This window comes from Camellia sinensis, chromosome 14, assembly GCF_055761805.1.
Source record: "Camellia sinensis isolate YWXY chromosome 14, ASM5576180v1, whole genome shotgun sequence".
In the NCBI taxonomy this organism is placed as follows: Eukaryota; Viridiplantae; Streptophyta; class Magnoliopsida; order Ericales; family Theaceae; genus Camellia; species Camellia sinensis.
In genome coordinates, this window is record NC_138974.1 from 38,984,161 (window position 1) to 39,000,727 (window position 16,567).

At 32.8% G+C, this 16,567-nt stretch overlaps 2 protein-coding genes and 1 long non-coding RNA gene across 4 annotated transcripts; all 3 read right to left on the bottom strand.

The window, feature by feature from the left end:
• Window positions 1–1,333: 1,333 nt before the first annotated feature.
• LOC145807425 (uncharacterized) lies at window positions 1,334–2,472 on the bottom strand. Its single transcript, XR_014350499.1, has 3 exons — window positions 2,340–2,472; window positions 2,279–2,304; window positions 1,334–1,603 (listed from the first exon to the last, which is right to left on the bottom strand). It is a non-coding gene; the product is annotated as an uncharacterized LOC145807425 (long non-coding RNA).
• Window positions 2,473–3,045: 573 nt separating this feature from the next.
• On the bottom strand, window positions 3,046–5,430 carry LOC114288521 (uncharacterized). Of its 2 annotated transcripts, XM_082906804.1 has the most exons (9): window positions 5,184–5,430; window positions 5,054–5,104; window positions 4,843–4,971; window positions 4,670–4,705; window positions 4,513–4,568; window positions 4,315–4,434; window positions 4,055–4,174; window positions 3,795–3,914; window positions 3,054–3,654 (listed from the first exon to the last, which is right to left on the bottom strand). In XM_082906804.1, the coding sequence occupies exons 1-9, from the start codon at window positions 5,337–5,339 to the stop codon at window positions 3,261–3,263; spliced, it is 1,182 nt and encodes a 393-aa protein (XP_082762930.1). In that variant the 5' UTR covers window positions 5,340–5,430; the 3' UTR covers window positions 3,054–3,260. The 2 variants fall into 2 exon arrangements, with proteins under 2 accessions (XP_082762931.1, XP_082762930.1); XM_082906805.1 differs by lacking the exon at window positions 4,670–4,705 and having other exon boundaries at window positions 3,046–3,654.
• A 712-nt stretch (window positions 5,431–6,142) lies between these two features.
• On the bottom strand, window positions 6,143–8,834 carry LOC145806924 (uncharacterized). Its single transcript, XM_082904783.1, has 3 exons — window positions 6,463–8,834; window positions 6,282–6,381; window positions 6,143–6,190 (listed from the first exon to the last, which is right to left on the bottom strand). Exons 1-3 carry the CDS (start codon window positions 8,832–8,834, stop codon window positions 6,143–6,145), a joined length of 2,520 nt encoding a protein of 839 aa, XP_082760909.1.
• Window positions 8,835–16,567: the final 7,733 nt, after the last annotated feature.

Genomic DNA, 16,567 nt, shown 5'->3' on the forward strand with positions numbered 1-16,567 from the left:
ATTTTATCAAATACTCACCTGAATGTTGGATCTTCCATGAATATTTGTTATTCATTTAGAGTCTCTAACATTTTTGAATAAAAACATCATATAAAACATAATTTCAGTCTCAAGAAATTTTTGTATAAGAAATTTAAGTTCATATGATAAAAATAAATATCAATAAAAGATTTTTAAAATTTCAATAATTATTTCTACCCCTAAAAAGTTAAAACAATATGAAAATGTGATGTAAAATTTTACATAAGATATATCTAAATGCATAACATTATACATAAATGATTTTTTATGAGATCTTCTCATCACTATATATAAAAAAAAATAGAGCCCACGTTAATATATACATATGAAAATCATTTTTTTAAATATTTAATGATAAAATAATATTTTTCAACGTAATTTTAAAAATATAAAATATGATCACCCCGACATCGCCTGGAATTTTATTTATTTTTTATTTATTTTTGAGTCATGCCCGGAAATAGTCATACCTCACACGGTATTATTGTGTAAATTGTAATCGCCAGGCAAACGCCAAAAGTTGTTTGGTTAAAAGATTTAGAAAAAAATTTAAAAAAGGAAAATGTAATTGAAATATGAATGAAATATATTTATGTTTCACTTAGTTTTATCACTACTAAAAAAAATATTTTTTGCGACCGCCATAAACCGTCGCAAACAATAAAAAAACAGTCGCAAAAGACTTTTTGCGACGGCCCATGCGACGGCAAATGGGGGTCGCGAATATGGGGGTGGCAAATACTTTTTGCGACGGCAAAGCAACGGTCGCAAATTATTTGCGACCACCTAAACTACTTATGGCGACCCCTATTTTGCCGTCGCAAAAAACAAAGAAAAATACTAACATGATCTTTGGCGACCATCTTGTTACCGTCGCAAAAAATTAAAAATAAAAATAAAAATAAATAAATAAATAAACAAATTGTGAAACATTAAAGCCCTTTTACCTATCCAGCTGTTTATCAAACAAATTAGACAAATCAAACCCACAGCTAACCTCTAGATATTCTTCCTATTTTCGTCAAATATTAAAGCTTGAACAAAATAAAAACAAAAAATGTCACAATTAAACAATTACTTTTAATATGTGAAACTTTTTTTCATCATATTCCAGTTGTGGTAATATCTGTCAAAACACTTCCAGTATACAATACTACTAATAGAACTTATAAAAGGCATGTCAATGAAGCACAAGCATTTTAAAGCCCAAATGATGAACTAAAGGTTTAAGATCTAACACGAGGCCTTTAAAGGACTGGGAACATCATTGTGAGAAGACATAAAAATGCAATCAAGTAAAGACAACCAAACATGCAGAACTAAGCTTCTTATGGAGCTCATCCAATTCCGATTGATAGCATAAGAAACCACATGTGTTAACAGCATTAAAATCCACAAGCAAAAATAAAGGTGAATAACCAGTAGCAACAATAATTCTTTGTTCTCACATGATAAAAAAATCTTATTCCAATCTCTAATCAGAGTAAGAGGGGAAGGGGAATGGAGGCAGGATAAGACAAATCATTGCTTACTTCTAATATCCATACTACCCTTGTTTTTTACCGGTCATACCTGCAACCACCTGCAAAGATGCAATCCGAATAATCAAATTAGTTAAAATTACCCGTGCACAAAATTCTTCCATCAGGTACATATATATTTGAAGTAGTACATAAAATGCCCGTAACGTAAAAAATCACTTTCGAAATGTTGAAATGCATAAAAAAAAACCTTAGGGGTAAAGTACATGGTTTTTATAGGGGAAGAATCCTAGTAATTTTTCTAGGCAAGACATCAAAAAGGAGCCCAAAACTCCAGTTATCAAGATCTAGAGAAAGCAGCTGGGAAGCACTAGGGTCTACAAAAGGCAGCTATTGGAAGATGCCTAGTGATTACAATAACATCCTAATCTCATCACACCAGCACCAAATATAATATAAGGCCCAACACAGATTACCAGATTGTATGCTACGCCAACAAAAATTTTAAACCATTTATCGATCAGAGTATAATTCCATTTCATCATCAAAGTACAACCTTCATAATCCACTAAAGCAATTTTTCCCATATTTCCTAAAGCAAAGTATGCAAGTCTGTTGCAGTATTTTATCATCATCAAATAGATCTTCAAAATTGTAAAGATCAAACAAGTAATATGGAGTACAGAATTTGATACCTAATAACATGAATATAATTTCCTACAACAATTGATTGTGCCATATTTTCAACTATATAGCATTAAAAAAAGATCTCTTACCGCCATCATAGTTGAGAAAATGAAACCTGTGGGAACAATAATGAAGAACTAAAATACATACCATATGCAGTGGTGGCAAATGGAAGGCGAACAACATGCTTCAACTTCTGGCTGAAAACATAGTAACCCTGCAAAATGGATGAGCATTTCACATCTAATCTAAGTAAGCAAACAAAAGTATTAGAGATCCCAACACCAATACACAATAAGACAAACAAATCTGGTTCCTTGTTCCAGCTATAAATTACCCCTCTCCTCCCCAAAAAATAATTGATTGTGGATCAGGAGTAGTTTCATCCCTTAATATAACATAAGCCATTCATCCCTTAATATAATAAAATTAGGGTTAAATAGGTAAGGGACCAACAAATACACAAAAACTAGACAGCAGATCTAGTAGATACACAGCATAGAGGCACAAAGTGAAGCAGAGTTTGCTCCCAGCCAATGGTGGCAGGCCAGAAGATGTTACGCAAACCAGCAAAGCAAGATAGATACATAGAAACACAGACAGGACAGAAACCAGCATACTACCACTGAGACAGATAGATACATAGCCAGCACTGGAGCAGGTAATACCCAAGCCAGCAAACCAGCACACCAGCAGACTCCAAAAGCCACCCAAAACACCAAAACATCAACCAGCCAATGACAGAACAAGTCACAGCAAATGGTGGCAGACCAAGGTACCAACTAGAAAAAAAAAATTCAAATCATCAAGAAGATGGAATTTCATCTGGACAGTATACCACGATGTCCTACAAAGTCGCATGCAAACCTCCTTGAATTCATCTGGACAGTATACCAAGTTGTCCTACAAAGCACAAATTGAAAGCCAATTTCATCCTCATAATTATAGAGCATACACAAATGCACAAGCAAGCTAATAATTAATAACTAAACACAATTAACAAGAAATCATAAATCAAATAACTAATAACTTGGAAAAATTCAAAAATCTAAGCATAAACCCTAACCGTAATTAGCAAAAGGGAAAACTATATACCTTCACCTCTTGCCAAATATTCTCCTTTATATCAACATGCATCACATTCCAACTGAGATATGTAAGTGGGACTCTATGCCGGCTGCGCACGATCAACCCTAATTGTCCTTTCAACTTTTTGCCATCATCCTCCACTGGCTGAAACTTATCATCAAATTTTACTTGGATCTTAGTGCCTGTACCCCATTCCTTTATCCCTCGGGCAAATCCTCGACCTCGTCGTGTTAAGGTAGTTGATACTGTATATGGAGATAAAACAGATGAAGAAGATGCTCCATCCATAGTGCGAGGTAGCGAAGGACTTGCCTGCACACGTACAGCCTCATCTATAGTGCAAGGGACCTTAAAGGTCTTCCTCTTTCGCTTCATGCTAAAATGAAAGAAATATGAAAAAGTTAATACACAAGAAATATGGATATAAATTTACTAATAATATAACACAAGATATAAATATAAACAAATGATACAAATCAGTTTCAGAACAAATAAAACTTTAGCAGTAAAGTTTACCTCGAAACATATGGAGAAGATGCTCCATCCATAGTGCGAGGTAGCGAAGGACTTGCCCGCACACGTACAGCCTCATCTATAGTGCAAGGGACCTTAAAGGTCTTCCTCTTTCGCTTCATGCTAAAATGAAAGAAATATGAAAAAGTTAATACACAAGAAATATGGATATCAATTTACTAATAATATAACACAAGATATAAATATAAACAAATGATACAAATCAGTTTCAGAACAAATAAAACTTTAGCAGTAAAGTTTACCTCGAAACATATGGAGAAGATGCTCCATCAATAGTGCAAGGTAGCGAGGGACTTGCCCGCACACGTAAAGCCTCATCCATAATGCAAGGGGCCTTAAAGGTCTTCCTCTTCCGTTTCATCCTAAAATGAAAGAAATATGAAAATGTTAATACACAAGAAATATGGATATCAATTTACTAATAATATAACACAAGATATAAATATCAACAAATGATACAAATTAGTTTCAGAACAAATAAAACTTTAGCAATAAAGTTTACCTTGAAACATATGGAGAAGATGCTCCATCAATAGTGCAAGGTAGCGAGGGACTTGCCCGCACACGTAAAGCCTCATCCATAATGCAAGGGGCCTTAAAGGTCTTAACCTTCCGCTTCATCCTAAAATGAAAGAAATATGAAAAGGTTAATACACAAGAAATATGGATAGCAATTTACTTATAATATAACATAAGATACCTATTAGCATCCTCGGTTGTCTTCCCAACAATTCTTCCTTTTGGCGATACTGATAACTGTCAAGAGTGCAAGTCAAATTCAAAACCAATTTAATACATGAAAAATAGCATCAACTAACAAGATAAAGTCATAAAAAAAAACTCCTACGAATACTGACTAGAGAGGCAACATCAACTCCAATTTCATCTAGGACCTGTCAAGTAAATAAATAAATAAATAAACAAACTACCCAACATGTGTTATTCAATTAACAATAACAAAAAACATAAATCATCTCGATTCATAAAAAACATAAACCAATAGAAGAACAAGAAAAATTAAACAATGAACCTGGTTGGTTAGCTCTTCAGTTTCCTCTTCAGTCTGCTTAACTGGGGACATTTGTTGTAAGCAAGCTTGTAATTTTGTTATTTGTTGCCTAAGATTGATTAGCTGACATGCTGAAATTTTAGTTGTTGCCTGCAGAATGCAAATACAAATAAAAATAAGAAGATAAATCTGAATATAAAAACAAGAAAGAGAAATACGTTCCAGAATGTACCTCATTTCCTGTTTTAGCAGTTCTCTTTATCTCCGTAACAAGTTTCTTTTCCTATATTAACAAATAATTTATAACCGACATTGTAATTGAATAAAAAACATAAACATTACCTATAAACTCTTTAACATACTTTCAATTGCAAGGTAGTGATTTCCCTCTCAATTGCATTGGCCATTTCAAAGAACAGAGATCCGTATGCAAGTCCACAACGATGTCTCCTACGCTCGTAACTATTAGAACCGACATTGTAATTGAATAAAAAACAACCACCACAGTAAGTAAACATTTATTATAAAAAGAAAGAAAATTTTTATGAAATTCTACACTTGATAATAGAACAACACATAAACATATATAAATTTATCACAAATTCAGCAATTAAGCAAGAGACATTTTAACAATATTTCAACTTTTCTTATTTGCAAATAATAGAAACCTAAGAAACACGGAGTATAGTTCAACCCTCTTCCTCAACAATCACAAATGAAGTTCAACCATCTTCATCAACATCAATTGTTGCTCCTTCTATTCCTTCTCTCACCCAACCAATTTCTTCATCACGAAGCACAGCGTTGTCTTCCAAATGTTGAGTCATATAGGGTTCAACTTGAGGATCATTATTAGAATTCATATCAAAAAGACCTCTTTGAGACATCTTTACCACAACTTGCCAATCTGGTTCCAAAGGATCAGGAACATACCAAACTTGCTCGGCTTGGGATGATAATATAAAAGGTTCATTGCTAACACGATCGGTTGGGTACAACAAACGATTGAAGTTGACTAATGTGAATTTGAAAGCGTCTTCCATTTTCCCCCTAGTGTTATCAATCCAATCACACTTAAACAACACATATTTCATATTGTTAGTGTACCGGATTTCGACAATATCAGTCAACTGTCCATAGTAGTACACAGCACCGACGCGAGGACTCTTGTCCTTCCGACTAGCATAACTCATTGTATCAGCCTTTAAAGCTACACCACTATTTTGAGTCACCCGACGATCATCCACAGCCTTCACACGAAAACGAAACCCATTGATAATGTAACCATTGAACCGCCTAGCCAAAGTATGAGGACCATCTGCTAATCTATTGATTTCTTCATATTACTTGTCCTTCGCAAGGTCTGAACCTATTAAAAAAACAAATATAAATTCAACTTCAACTCCAACTCAAAATTTATGTATATTTAGATATGTGAAATGAAATGTCTAAATACATACATGGTCCTTAAACCAAGTGTAGAATGTTTCGAAATGCTCAGATTGAATTTGATGATCGCTTGCACGTGGCATTTTGCTCTTAATGACTTCAAGGTGTTTGCTGTGTAAATTGGAAGAGAATAGTAAATATCATATAGATTTCACTTTAGAATTTTACAATACTAGGAAAGTGATAAATTACCTTATGAACGGTGCAACTGAACTTGTGTTGAACAACACATATCGGTGACACTGTTGTAATTCATTATCATTAAGATAAAATGTTGTACTTTCGCCTACAGCTCGACCCATGTTGTTATCACCTTCATTGTTTCTCCTCGGTCGATTAGATTTGGTTTCCACATCAAGGAGATAGCGAGAACAAAAGTTCATGCATTCTTCCATCAAATACCCCTTAGCTATTGAGCCCTCCGGATGAGCTCGATTACGCACATATTGTTTCAATGTAAGAAGAAACCTTTCAATCGGGTACATCCATCGAAACTGTATTGCTCCAGCGATCAAAGCTTCATCAGCAAGATGTATAGGCAAGTGTTCCATTATGTCAAAGAAAGATGGTGGAAATTTTTTTTCAAGATGACAAAGAGTTATTGCTATACGATCCTGAATATATTCTAAATCACTTGTACGATTCACTTTGGAGCACAATTGTCTAAAAAAAGTGCTCAACTCAATCAATGGTTCAATCACATTCTTAGGCAAGGACCTCCGTATAGCTAAAGGAATAAGTTGTTGCATCAAAATATGACTATCATGGCTCTTAAGACCCCAAATACTTCTATCTTGTAAGCGCACATGTCGCGAGATATTGGATGCATAACCGTCTGGTACTCTTACTTCCTTGAGTACTTTGAGAAACATATCTTTCTCATCATTGATCATTGTGAATTGTACAGGAGGTACATAAACTTTATTGAACCCTTTTGACTGCAAGTGCAATGGTTTTCTGATATTCATTTCTTGTAAATCACGTCGAGCATTCACATTATCTTTGGATTTTCCTCCAACTCCTAGTATTGTCCACAATATATTATCGCAGACATTTTTCTCTATGTGCATCACATCGAGATTGTGTCTTATTAAGTTGTGCTCCCAATACGACAATTCATAGAATATACTTTTTTTCTTCCAATTATGGCCTTTTCTTCCGTTATTTTCCCTCTCTTCTTGTCTCCTGAACATTTCCTTCAGGTCATTCCTCTTGTACTGACTAAGGACACCTTCTGATTCCAACTGATGCAACGTCTCAGATCCAGATAAAATTTGACGTTTTAGTCTCCATTCTCGACTACCATCAAATGATACTTTATCCTTTCGAAATTTATGATTAACTGGTAAGAAACGACGATGACTCATGTATGAATACTTCCTACCATGCTTCAACCAATATGATTGAGTTTTCACATTGCAGCAAGGACAAGCATATTCACCTTTCGTACTCCATCCTGATAAGTTGGCATAGGCAGGAAAGTCACTGATTGTCCATAACAAAGCTGCATGCAATTGAAACATTTCATTGGTTGATGCATCAAATGTTTGTTCACCTTCATCCCATAATTCCTTCAACTCTTCAATCAATGGTTGCAAATACACATCGATCTTATCGCCAGGTCCTTTTGGCCCATCAATCAGCACAGACAAAATCAGATTTGGTTGTTTCATGCACATCCATGGTGGTAAATTATACGAAATCAACACAATTGGCCAAGTGCTATGAACTATATTCATTGATCTAAATGGGTTGAATCCATCTGTAGCTAACCCAAGACGTACATTACGACTATTACTAGCAAAACAAGTGTTTCGCCGATCAAAGTCCTTCCATGCGAGGGAGTCAGCAGGATGCCTTAACACACCATCATCAACTCGTTCTTCCGCATGCCATCTCATGAGCTTTGCCGTTTTCGATGACATAAACAATCTCTGCAACCGTGGCTTCAAAGGGAAATACCTCATCTGTTTTGCTGCTACCCGTTTACCAGATTCCCTTTCATCATTTCCAACACCACCATTTTGTTTCCATCTAGAACTACTGCATATAACACATTTATCAAGCTTTGTATCCTCTTTTCTGAACAACATACAACTATTGGGGCAAGCATCAAAAGTCTCATATGTGAAACCCAAATCTGTAGTAACCTTCTGAGCTTGATAATATGAGCTTGGAAGTTTTGTGCCCGTAGGAAAAGCCTCATTCAAAAGTTCAAGTAACATGTCAACGGACTTGTCAGTCCATTGATTGAGCACCTTCATATGCAAAATTCGAACAATGAATGATAATGAAGTAAATTTGTGACACCCCGGGTACAGATCAGTTTGTGCATCTTCCAAAAGTTTAAAATATTTCAAAGTTTCGTCATTTGCCCCTATCTGAACCGGATCATCTTCCTCTACATGGCTTGGATCACTTGCCCCTGCTTGGGCAGGATCACTTGCCCCTGCTTGGTCTGGATCACTTGCAGTTGGTTCATCATTCTCAACAACCATATGTGGAATTCCCAGGGCCTCTTGTACCATCCCAACCACATCATCTCTAGTCACTGAATTCGCCATTAATGTTTGGTTTTCTTGATTACCATGTAATTGGACATAGGATTCCCCATGATGAATCCAATTTTTGTACTTTTTTACGAACCCATTGGAAATAAGATGCTCCCTTACAACCTCTCGTGAAAAATTGTATCGATTACTACAAAATCGACATGGACAACTAATCGATAAACTTTCATCTCTATTTTTGTATGCAAATCTCAAGAAATTATCAATCCCATTCACGTATTCAATTGACATCCGATTTGGCAAATCAATCCAATTCTTGTCCATCTTTCTATTTCTTTAACTGTTTTTGTACACATCCATAAAAAGAATGAGTTTGCAAAGTATCACAATAACAATTGCATATTATAGTTCAAAAAGTATCACAATAACATTGACATTGCACCAATAGGAAATGTGATATGCATGATTGGCCTGCAAGAGAATGTAATGTTTTCTACTTTAAGGAGATTCTCTATTTCGACTGCTTTACCTTAATATGAATTGCAAAAGAGTATTCAGACCATAGTTATAAATATCAGCCTAGACTAATACACTCAAGTCTATTTATAGGAATGAAAATCAAGTATATTAATAGGAATGAAATTTGGAGGTTGTTTATAGGTTGTTTGTTTGTTCAGTTCTCAAATCCATTTATTGATTTGGGATTTGGGTTTTCCTTAGTGATGTTAGCGGATCAGTAGGTTAGGTTAGAACAGCTGGGCAATCAACGCTTCTCCATAAGCTCGAACCCCAAACCTAAATAGATAGTGAGAATCAGGCATATCTTTTTTGTAATCCTTGTTTTTTTTAAGACCAATAGCAAGATTTCACACAGTTTTCCATTGGTGATGACTACTTACTACCAGGCTAAAAAATGTAAGATGGTAAAATCAGCCACCACATTTGGTTCAGTGTCTAAATGCTCCATACTATAACTTCACAACTACATTGTAAGAGAGATATATATATAATAAAATAAAATTCAACATATTGGTAGCAAATATATAAGCTCTATAGTAGACTGTACATGGTATTTCTTGAAGGAAGTCTCATTTTTCAAGCTTAAATATCCTTATATATTTACTTCATGGCATTTCTTCAAAGTAACAACTAAAACTCTGTTAAATGCCCATAATTCTGCTATCAATAGGAATTCTGAAAACAAGCAGTAAGTGTAATCTGTTTTTAGCAGACAAAAATGCAACTGATCAAGGATCTTTTTAAGGTGTTGAATGTGTTGTTTGGATTTGTCAACTCCTCCAGATGATTGTATTTGCAAGTAAAGAAATATTTCTTACTTCTCACACGAATAAAAGAGATAAATTTCATAATTTTACCTAAATCCTATTTAATTTGAAGTACATTTTTAAATAATTCACATCTTATCTAAAAATATTATATAATATTTGAGTGTTTAAGACGTGTCTCCGTACCCATCCCAACTTTTGGATGTATATATCTTAAAATTTAGGTTTAGGAAGATATAACGCTTGAACATGCGCCCACACCCGATATTCGCACCTGAGTCCATGTAGCATAGCTTTGAACCCGGCCAACTTTCACATTTTTATGATTGTTTTGAATTTGCTTTTTCCTGGGTATCTTATTGACCACAATACATCAATATGTTAGTTTACAGAAATTGAATTATAGATGATTCAAAGATGTAAAACACATGAAAAACAAACGAGTTTTCTTTTGCTTTTTCCAAACTAATCAGTGGAAAGCTGATGGGATTCCAAAGCTTCTGAAGTGTAATAGACCACATGCAAGTTAATAACAATGGAACTAGTTATGCTATTGGCTGTGTGGATGAGTAGGTAGTGAATTGCAATTATCTATGTTTCTCTAGAAGCTTTGGTCGAATCATATAGGTGAACTATTCAAGGGTTGCATGGGGATTAAAAAAAACTCTTCTTCAAAAGAATTTGGACATGCTTTTTTAAAATTTGTTTGTGAGAGTATCTTGAAGTGAACAACGCATAAAGTCTTAGACTTCTTCAGTGTTTGCACTTCTCTCAATGTCTTTGGAATTATGCTAAAGAGAAGTGAATTGGATTTCGATTGTTTTTCTTAGTTTTGCTAGTGATAAAACTCAAATTTTCCCTCCTAATTGATTTCACAAATTCTCAGGAAGGCTAGCAGTTTGGCTTGATTAGGCCACATGGCCTGTGTTTTTCAGTTTGAACAGCTATTGCTTCAACTTTGTGATGCCCTGAAATTCCTTATTTTCTTTGATATGTTTTCTTGACATTAATTTTGAGGCTTTGACTAATTTTTTTTCCTTTCCTTGGAAAACCCTTGAACTAACAACGACTACCTTCTATCAATTTCGTTTCTGCATAGTATAGTTCCATTCATATCATTTTCCCTCTTTTGCATAAGAAGTTTGTAAATATAATTTCAACCATTATTGTCTCTCCTTTCTGTTATAGACAAGTTATTAGTTATAAGTCAACCAACTCTCTCCATTTCTGGTTTATACATTTCCACATTCATGATTTCCTTGAAAACCTTGCTCTCTTTTGTGAATATATGGTTTACTTACACTCATTTGTTGCCTGCAAACCTGGTCTAGCACAGCGTTATAAATTTATTTGATTCATGTTAACTTGGTTAAATTAAATCTGTCTTTTAGTGGCTACCTAAACAAAACAATTTCGAGCGATGAAGATGTGTCATTACAGAGAGTAAGATTCGAGCGATGACGATGAATCGATGAAGATGTGTCAAACGTTACAGAGAAGACAAAGAGAAGTGTTTAGGCTTACCGATTATGAATCTCGATTATGAATCAATCGAAATCTTCTTCAACAACATCTTCAAATCTTCAAATCTTCAAATATTTGGCTTCAAATCTTCATCAACAGCATCTTCAAATTTTCAAATTTTGAAATCAAATCTTCAAATCTTCACTGTCGAGCGAGAGAGACAGTGAGATTCGAGTGAGAGAGAGCGTGGAGATTCAAAAGAAAGAGTCGAGCGAGACAGATTTTGAGAGAGAGAGAGAGAAGAAAGAGAGTTCAGATTTGGGAAATTAGGAAAAAATGGACATAGGTCACGTTTTACGTTTCACGTTTTTTGTTTTGGGGGGGGGTGTTCAAGTAAAATGAGATTTTAAGACAAAAAAAATTTTTTTTTTTTTGCGACGGTTAAACAGTCAGTCGCAAAAAATTAGACGCAAATAGTCATATTTCTAGTAGTGTATACCAATTTTCTCTTTTTTTGTTCAAATTCATTCTTAAATCTCCTAACCAAATACAGCATAAAAGATTTTTATGAGAATTGATATATATTAATATTTATTTATTTTTTTAAATACTAAATTACATAATAAGATATTTTTTATTTTTTGTTAATTATTTAATAATTAATTCAAAAAAAAAAAGTATTTTGGTATTTTTTTCATGAATTATTATCATTGCATGCAAATTATGACTTCTTATAATTCATTTATTAGAATCACTTGTGAAATTTTATAGATCTAAAAATATTGACATGCTTAATGCTTATTTATAAATCTTTACATTTTTACATCCTCAACAATAAAACTTGTACAAATAATATTTAATTGAGATTGTTTTCTTATAATTTTATAATTTTATAAGTTCAATTAATCTCTATAGAATAATATTTAACAATGATTTAATAATTGAGATTGTTTTGGCTCCGTCCCTGTTCAAGGCCTTTGGATGGTAATTAGCAAGTTGACAGCTCACGGCGGCGGCGACGGTGTCGTCAATGACTCTGGGTCAGCTTTGGATCGCAAAGAGCCGAAAGCACCGCCCAGGCCTTCTCCATGCACCTTAATCCCACGTTGCGGCGGGCATTGCCGAAAGTCAAATCATGATCAAAATTTAGATACATGAGTAGTTGGAGCTACGTTAATAAATATATTTGGAAAATATTATAATATACATTTTTATAAAAGAAAATAGTATAATTTTATATTTTAAAGTTATAATTAAAAAAATAAAAAAGTCATAATTAAACAAAAAAAGGTTATAATCAAAACATCAAAATGATGATATAATTAAAGAAAAAAAATTAATTACAAAAAAAAAAAGACCGAACCAAGGGTGCATATAATATAAGATGTGTATAATAAAATTCTTTAATAAATATACATGGAACTATGTCTTTGTATCTAATAGAAAAAAAAATTTAAATAAACACTACAAAAATTTCAGGTTTTTGTGACGACAAAATGTCATCGCTAATACTTCTAATGCTATCTCAAAAAAAATTTAGCGACAGCAAAAGGACGGTCACAACAAAAGGCGTTGCAAAAAAAAATTTTGTGACATCAATTGTTGCCTTTTGCGACGACATTTTACTTTTGCCTATAATATGAAAAGAAATTAAGAGAGAGAGAGAATTCAGTTTCAATTTGTCCAAAAAAAAATTGTAAAACTCAAATAAAAATAAATAAAAATTTTAAGAGAAAGAATTGATTCATCCATAATAAATAAATAAAAATAAAAATTGAGAGAAAGAGAAGTGGGTGAAAAAAATGATACCAACCGTTGGAAAAATAAAAAATAAAAAATAATATAAAAAGAAATTGGGAGAGAGAAAAAGAATTCAATAAAAAAATTGAGAGACAGAATTGGGAAAACAATTTCTGTTTGTCAAAAAAAAAAAAAAAAACTTTATAATTCAAATAAAAAATAAAGACTCTAAAAGAAAGAATTGATTCATTCATAATAAATAAATAAATAAATAAATAAAAGACAAATTGAGAGAGGGAAGTGAGTAAAAAAACCCGTACTGAACCATTTATCCACTAGTGTTCTAATATCAAAAAAAAAGGGTACCAGCTGTCATTGTATCGCTTTATCGACCCTATAAGAAAAGGGGCTTAAAAGACGGAATTTTTTACGATGGTACATTTGTTGTTATAAAAATTGATTTTTTGCGATGACATAACTTGTCGTCGCAAAAAATATGACTTTTTGTGACGGTATAACTTGCCGTCGTAAAAAAATGTGACTTTTTGAGACGGCACAACTTGCCGTCGCAAAAAATAAAGTTTTTGCGAAGGCATAAAATGCTGTCGCGAAAAAGTAGAGTATTTGCGATAGCAGAAATTGCTGTCACAAAAAATTCTATTTTTTTGCGACAGCAGAGATTGCTGTCGCAAAAAAATAGAATTTTTGAGACGGTACTAGCTGCAGTCGCAAAAAAAAAAAAAAAAAAAATTGTGACTGTAATAGGTATCGTTGCAAAAAAAAAAAAAAGTAAAAAATATATATATATATATATATTGTGGTTTTGAGACGGCTTCATATATATATAGTCACAAAATGGTTTAAATAAATGCAATGGTATTTTTTTGTCACAAAAAAAAAAGAAAATGAAAATGATGTCGTCTTACTCTTTTGAACATTTCTCTTTTCACCCATTTTTTCATCTTTCTCTGTCTCTGTCTTTCTTCTCTCTCTCTTTCATTCATCACTTTTCTCTGTCTATCTGTCTCTCTTTTTCTCTATGTGTCTCTGTCACGCCTCAAAATTCGGACAATTAAATATTAAATTACGACTAAACCCCAATTAATATTCCATTGTCCAAATCCTAGGGGTGAAACAAAAAAAAAAAAAAAATTTCAACGCTAACCAAACCATCTATCATAATTTTATAACTATTAAATACCTCAAACATTAAAGTAACAATACATAGTTAAAATAACTTAAATAATGTACGGTTACAAACCATGCCAAATCATCCCAATACTAAAGTCATGAAAAAAAATAATAAATACATAAACTAATCTCAACTCTAAGCTCAAGAAAACAAAAGAAACCCAAGAGATATGTCCAAAAACTATAGTTACTCCATGTCACCACCGTAGTTCCAACTAATCTTGCAAAGGAAGCTCAGCTGCGCTTAAACAGAATGCACCCGAGTTACCAAGAGACAAAACGGGTCAGTATACAAGTACACTGGTATGAGTACAAGATTTAACACCTATGTGTCCACCAGACACAAACAAAAAAATATTTAATTCTTGTTACGGGACAAGACAAGTAGTTCCATCCGCACCGACATGAATGGGTAGTTTCTCGAGATACGATGACATTTAGTTTCTTGCCTGTACACAACAAAATATAAATTAAGTATAGAATAAAAAAAATAAAAATAAAAATAAAAATAAAAATATGATGGGTCAGCCCTGCATAAAAAAAATTAGTAAGACCCACCATCCTGCAAAACAAATAAAGTTAATATAATTTAATCATCAGTAACTTGCTGAAAAAGTATAAAAATGTACCGTTTCATACTTAAATAATTCGAATTGTTCAAAACTTAAAGAACGAAAGTTGTACAGAATCAAATTTCTTAAAAGACTACGTGAATGAATTTAACAGAAACTGAACAGGTTGAGAGAAAAACTTGATATAAAAACCTAGACGGAATTCAATCGAAAAATCTGAAACTGAAAAAGAGCAAAAACTGCTCTAAGATGATTTTTTTTTTGGAAAAGTTCAAAACACTAAAAGTGTGCAGAATAATGTTTTACTTCAGTTTGCGTGAAACCAATAAAAATGAGCTCGTTTTGTAGGTTAAAACAGCCTCTAAAATCTGCATTGTTAAAATGAATCAAACCGACAATAATCAAGATCATCCGATTATAAGTTCTAATCGATCTTTTTAATAAAAAGCTAAAACACAAAAGTTGTCTAGAATCACGTATACATGCCTCTGATCAAATTTCATAATTTATCGAGGTCGTTTACTATTTTTTTTCTATCATGTGCAAATCAATACAATTCACACTATACCAATAAACTTATAATTAAATTCTTTGTACCTTAACTCCACCACTTCGGCACTCCCCTTCAGGCCTACACATATATCCCACGTGCCTCCCGTACACCTAACACCGTTCCGAAGCCAAACTTGCACGGGGATATCGTTCCAAGTTTGACTCACACTCCCTGGATGGTTAATATATACATACGCGCACAAATCAAAGCACTCGTCTACTCATAAGAACTAGACAACAATAAATATATACACAACATCTCACACATGAGAATAAACATAATAATGCCAAGCCTAAGGCATTCAAATAAATCTCATAATCCTCACTTTTTTTTTTTATACATTCTTTCTCACCATCACTCAAATAAAACAACAATCCATAGAGTCATGGTGGAGTATAAGGAATTTATCTATGAATTCCTAATTAATTTTAATTTCATATATCTAGGAGTGTGATTATAATCATAAAATAAATCCATGTAAAAACCCTAAATCTTACATACACAACTAATCAAAATAATTAATAAAATCAATCCATCATCTACAAGTAAATACAAAATCAATCCAACATCAAATAAAAATAAATAAATAAAAACAACGAATCAATCCATCATCTAACCAATATCTATGGATTCTAAGTTTATTTTAATTTTATATAATCATGAGTGTGATTACAACTATAAAATAAATAACCTTGTGTACACAACTAAGCAAAATAATTAAAATTAATCAATTATCTAAAAATCGTAAACCTTACATACGCAACTAATCAAAGTAATTAAAATCAATCAATTATCTAAACATCCTAAACTTTACATACACCACTAATCAAAATAATTAAAATCAATCTATCATCTTTATATAAATACAAAATCAGACTAATATCAAATAAATAAAAATAAATAAATAAAAATAACGAATTAAACATAAATCAAGAAAAGTGAGTTTTGTACTCACAATATTTTTTTTTAAAAATCAAAAAA

What these genes read in the sequence shown, in the direction of transcription:
- LOC145806924 (XM_082904783.1), bottom strand. Translation starts at nt 8,834, where the DNA reads ATGGCGAATTCAGTGACTAGAGATGATGTGGTTGGGATGGTACAAGAG. An exon ending in TCAGTTGCACCGTTCATAAG is followed by an intron (nt 6,382 to 6,462) that starts GTAATTTATCAC and finishes CAATTTACACAG; the next exon opens with CAAACACCTTGAAGTCATTA. An exon ending in ACACTTGGTTTAAGGACCAT is followed by an intron (nt 6,191 to 6,281) that starts GTATGTATTTAG and finishes TTTTTTTAATAG; the next exon opens with GTTCAGACCTTGCGAAGGAC.
- LOC114288521 (XM_082906804.1), bottom strand. Translation starts at nt 5,339, where the DNA reads ATGTTTACTTACTGTGGTGGTTGTTTTTTATTCAATTACAATGTCGGT. An exon ending in TCTTCTCCATATGTTTCGAG is followed by an intron (nt 3,915 to 4,054) that starts GTAAACTTTACT and finishes CTTTCATTTTAG; the next exon opens with CATGAAGCGAAAGAGGAAGA. An exon ending in TCTTCTCCATATGTTTCGAG is followed by an intron (nt 3,655 to 3,794) that starts GTAAACTTTACT and finishes CTTTCATTTTAG; the next exon opens with CATGAAGCGAAAGAGGAAGA.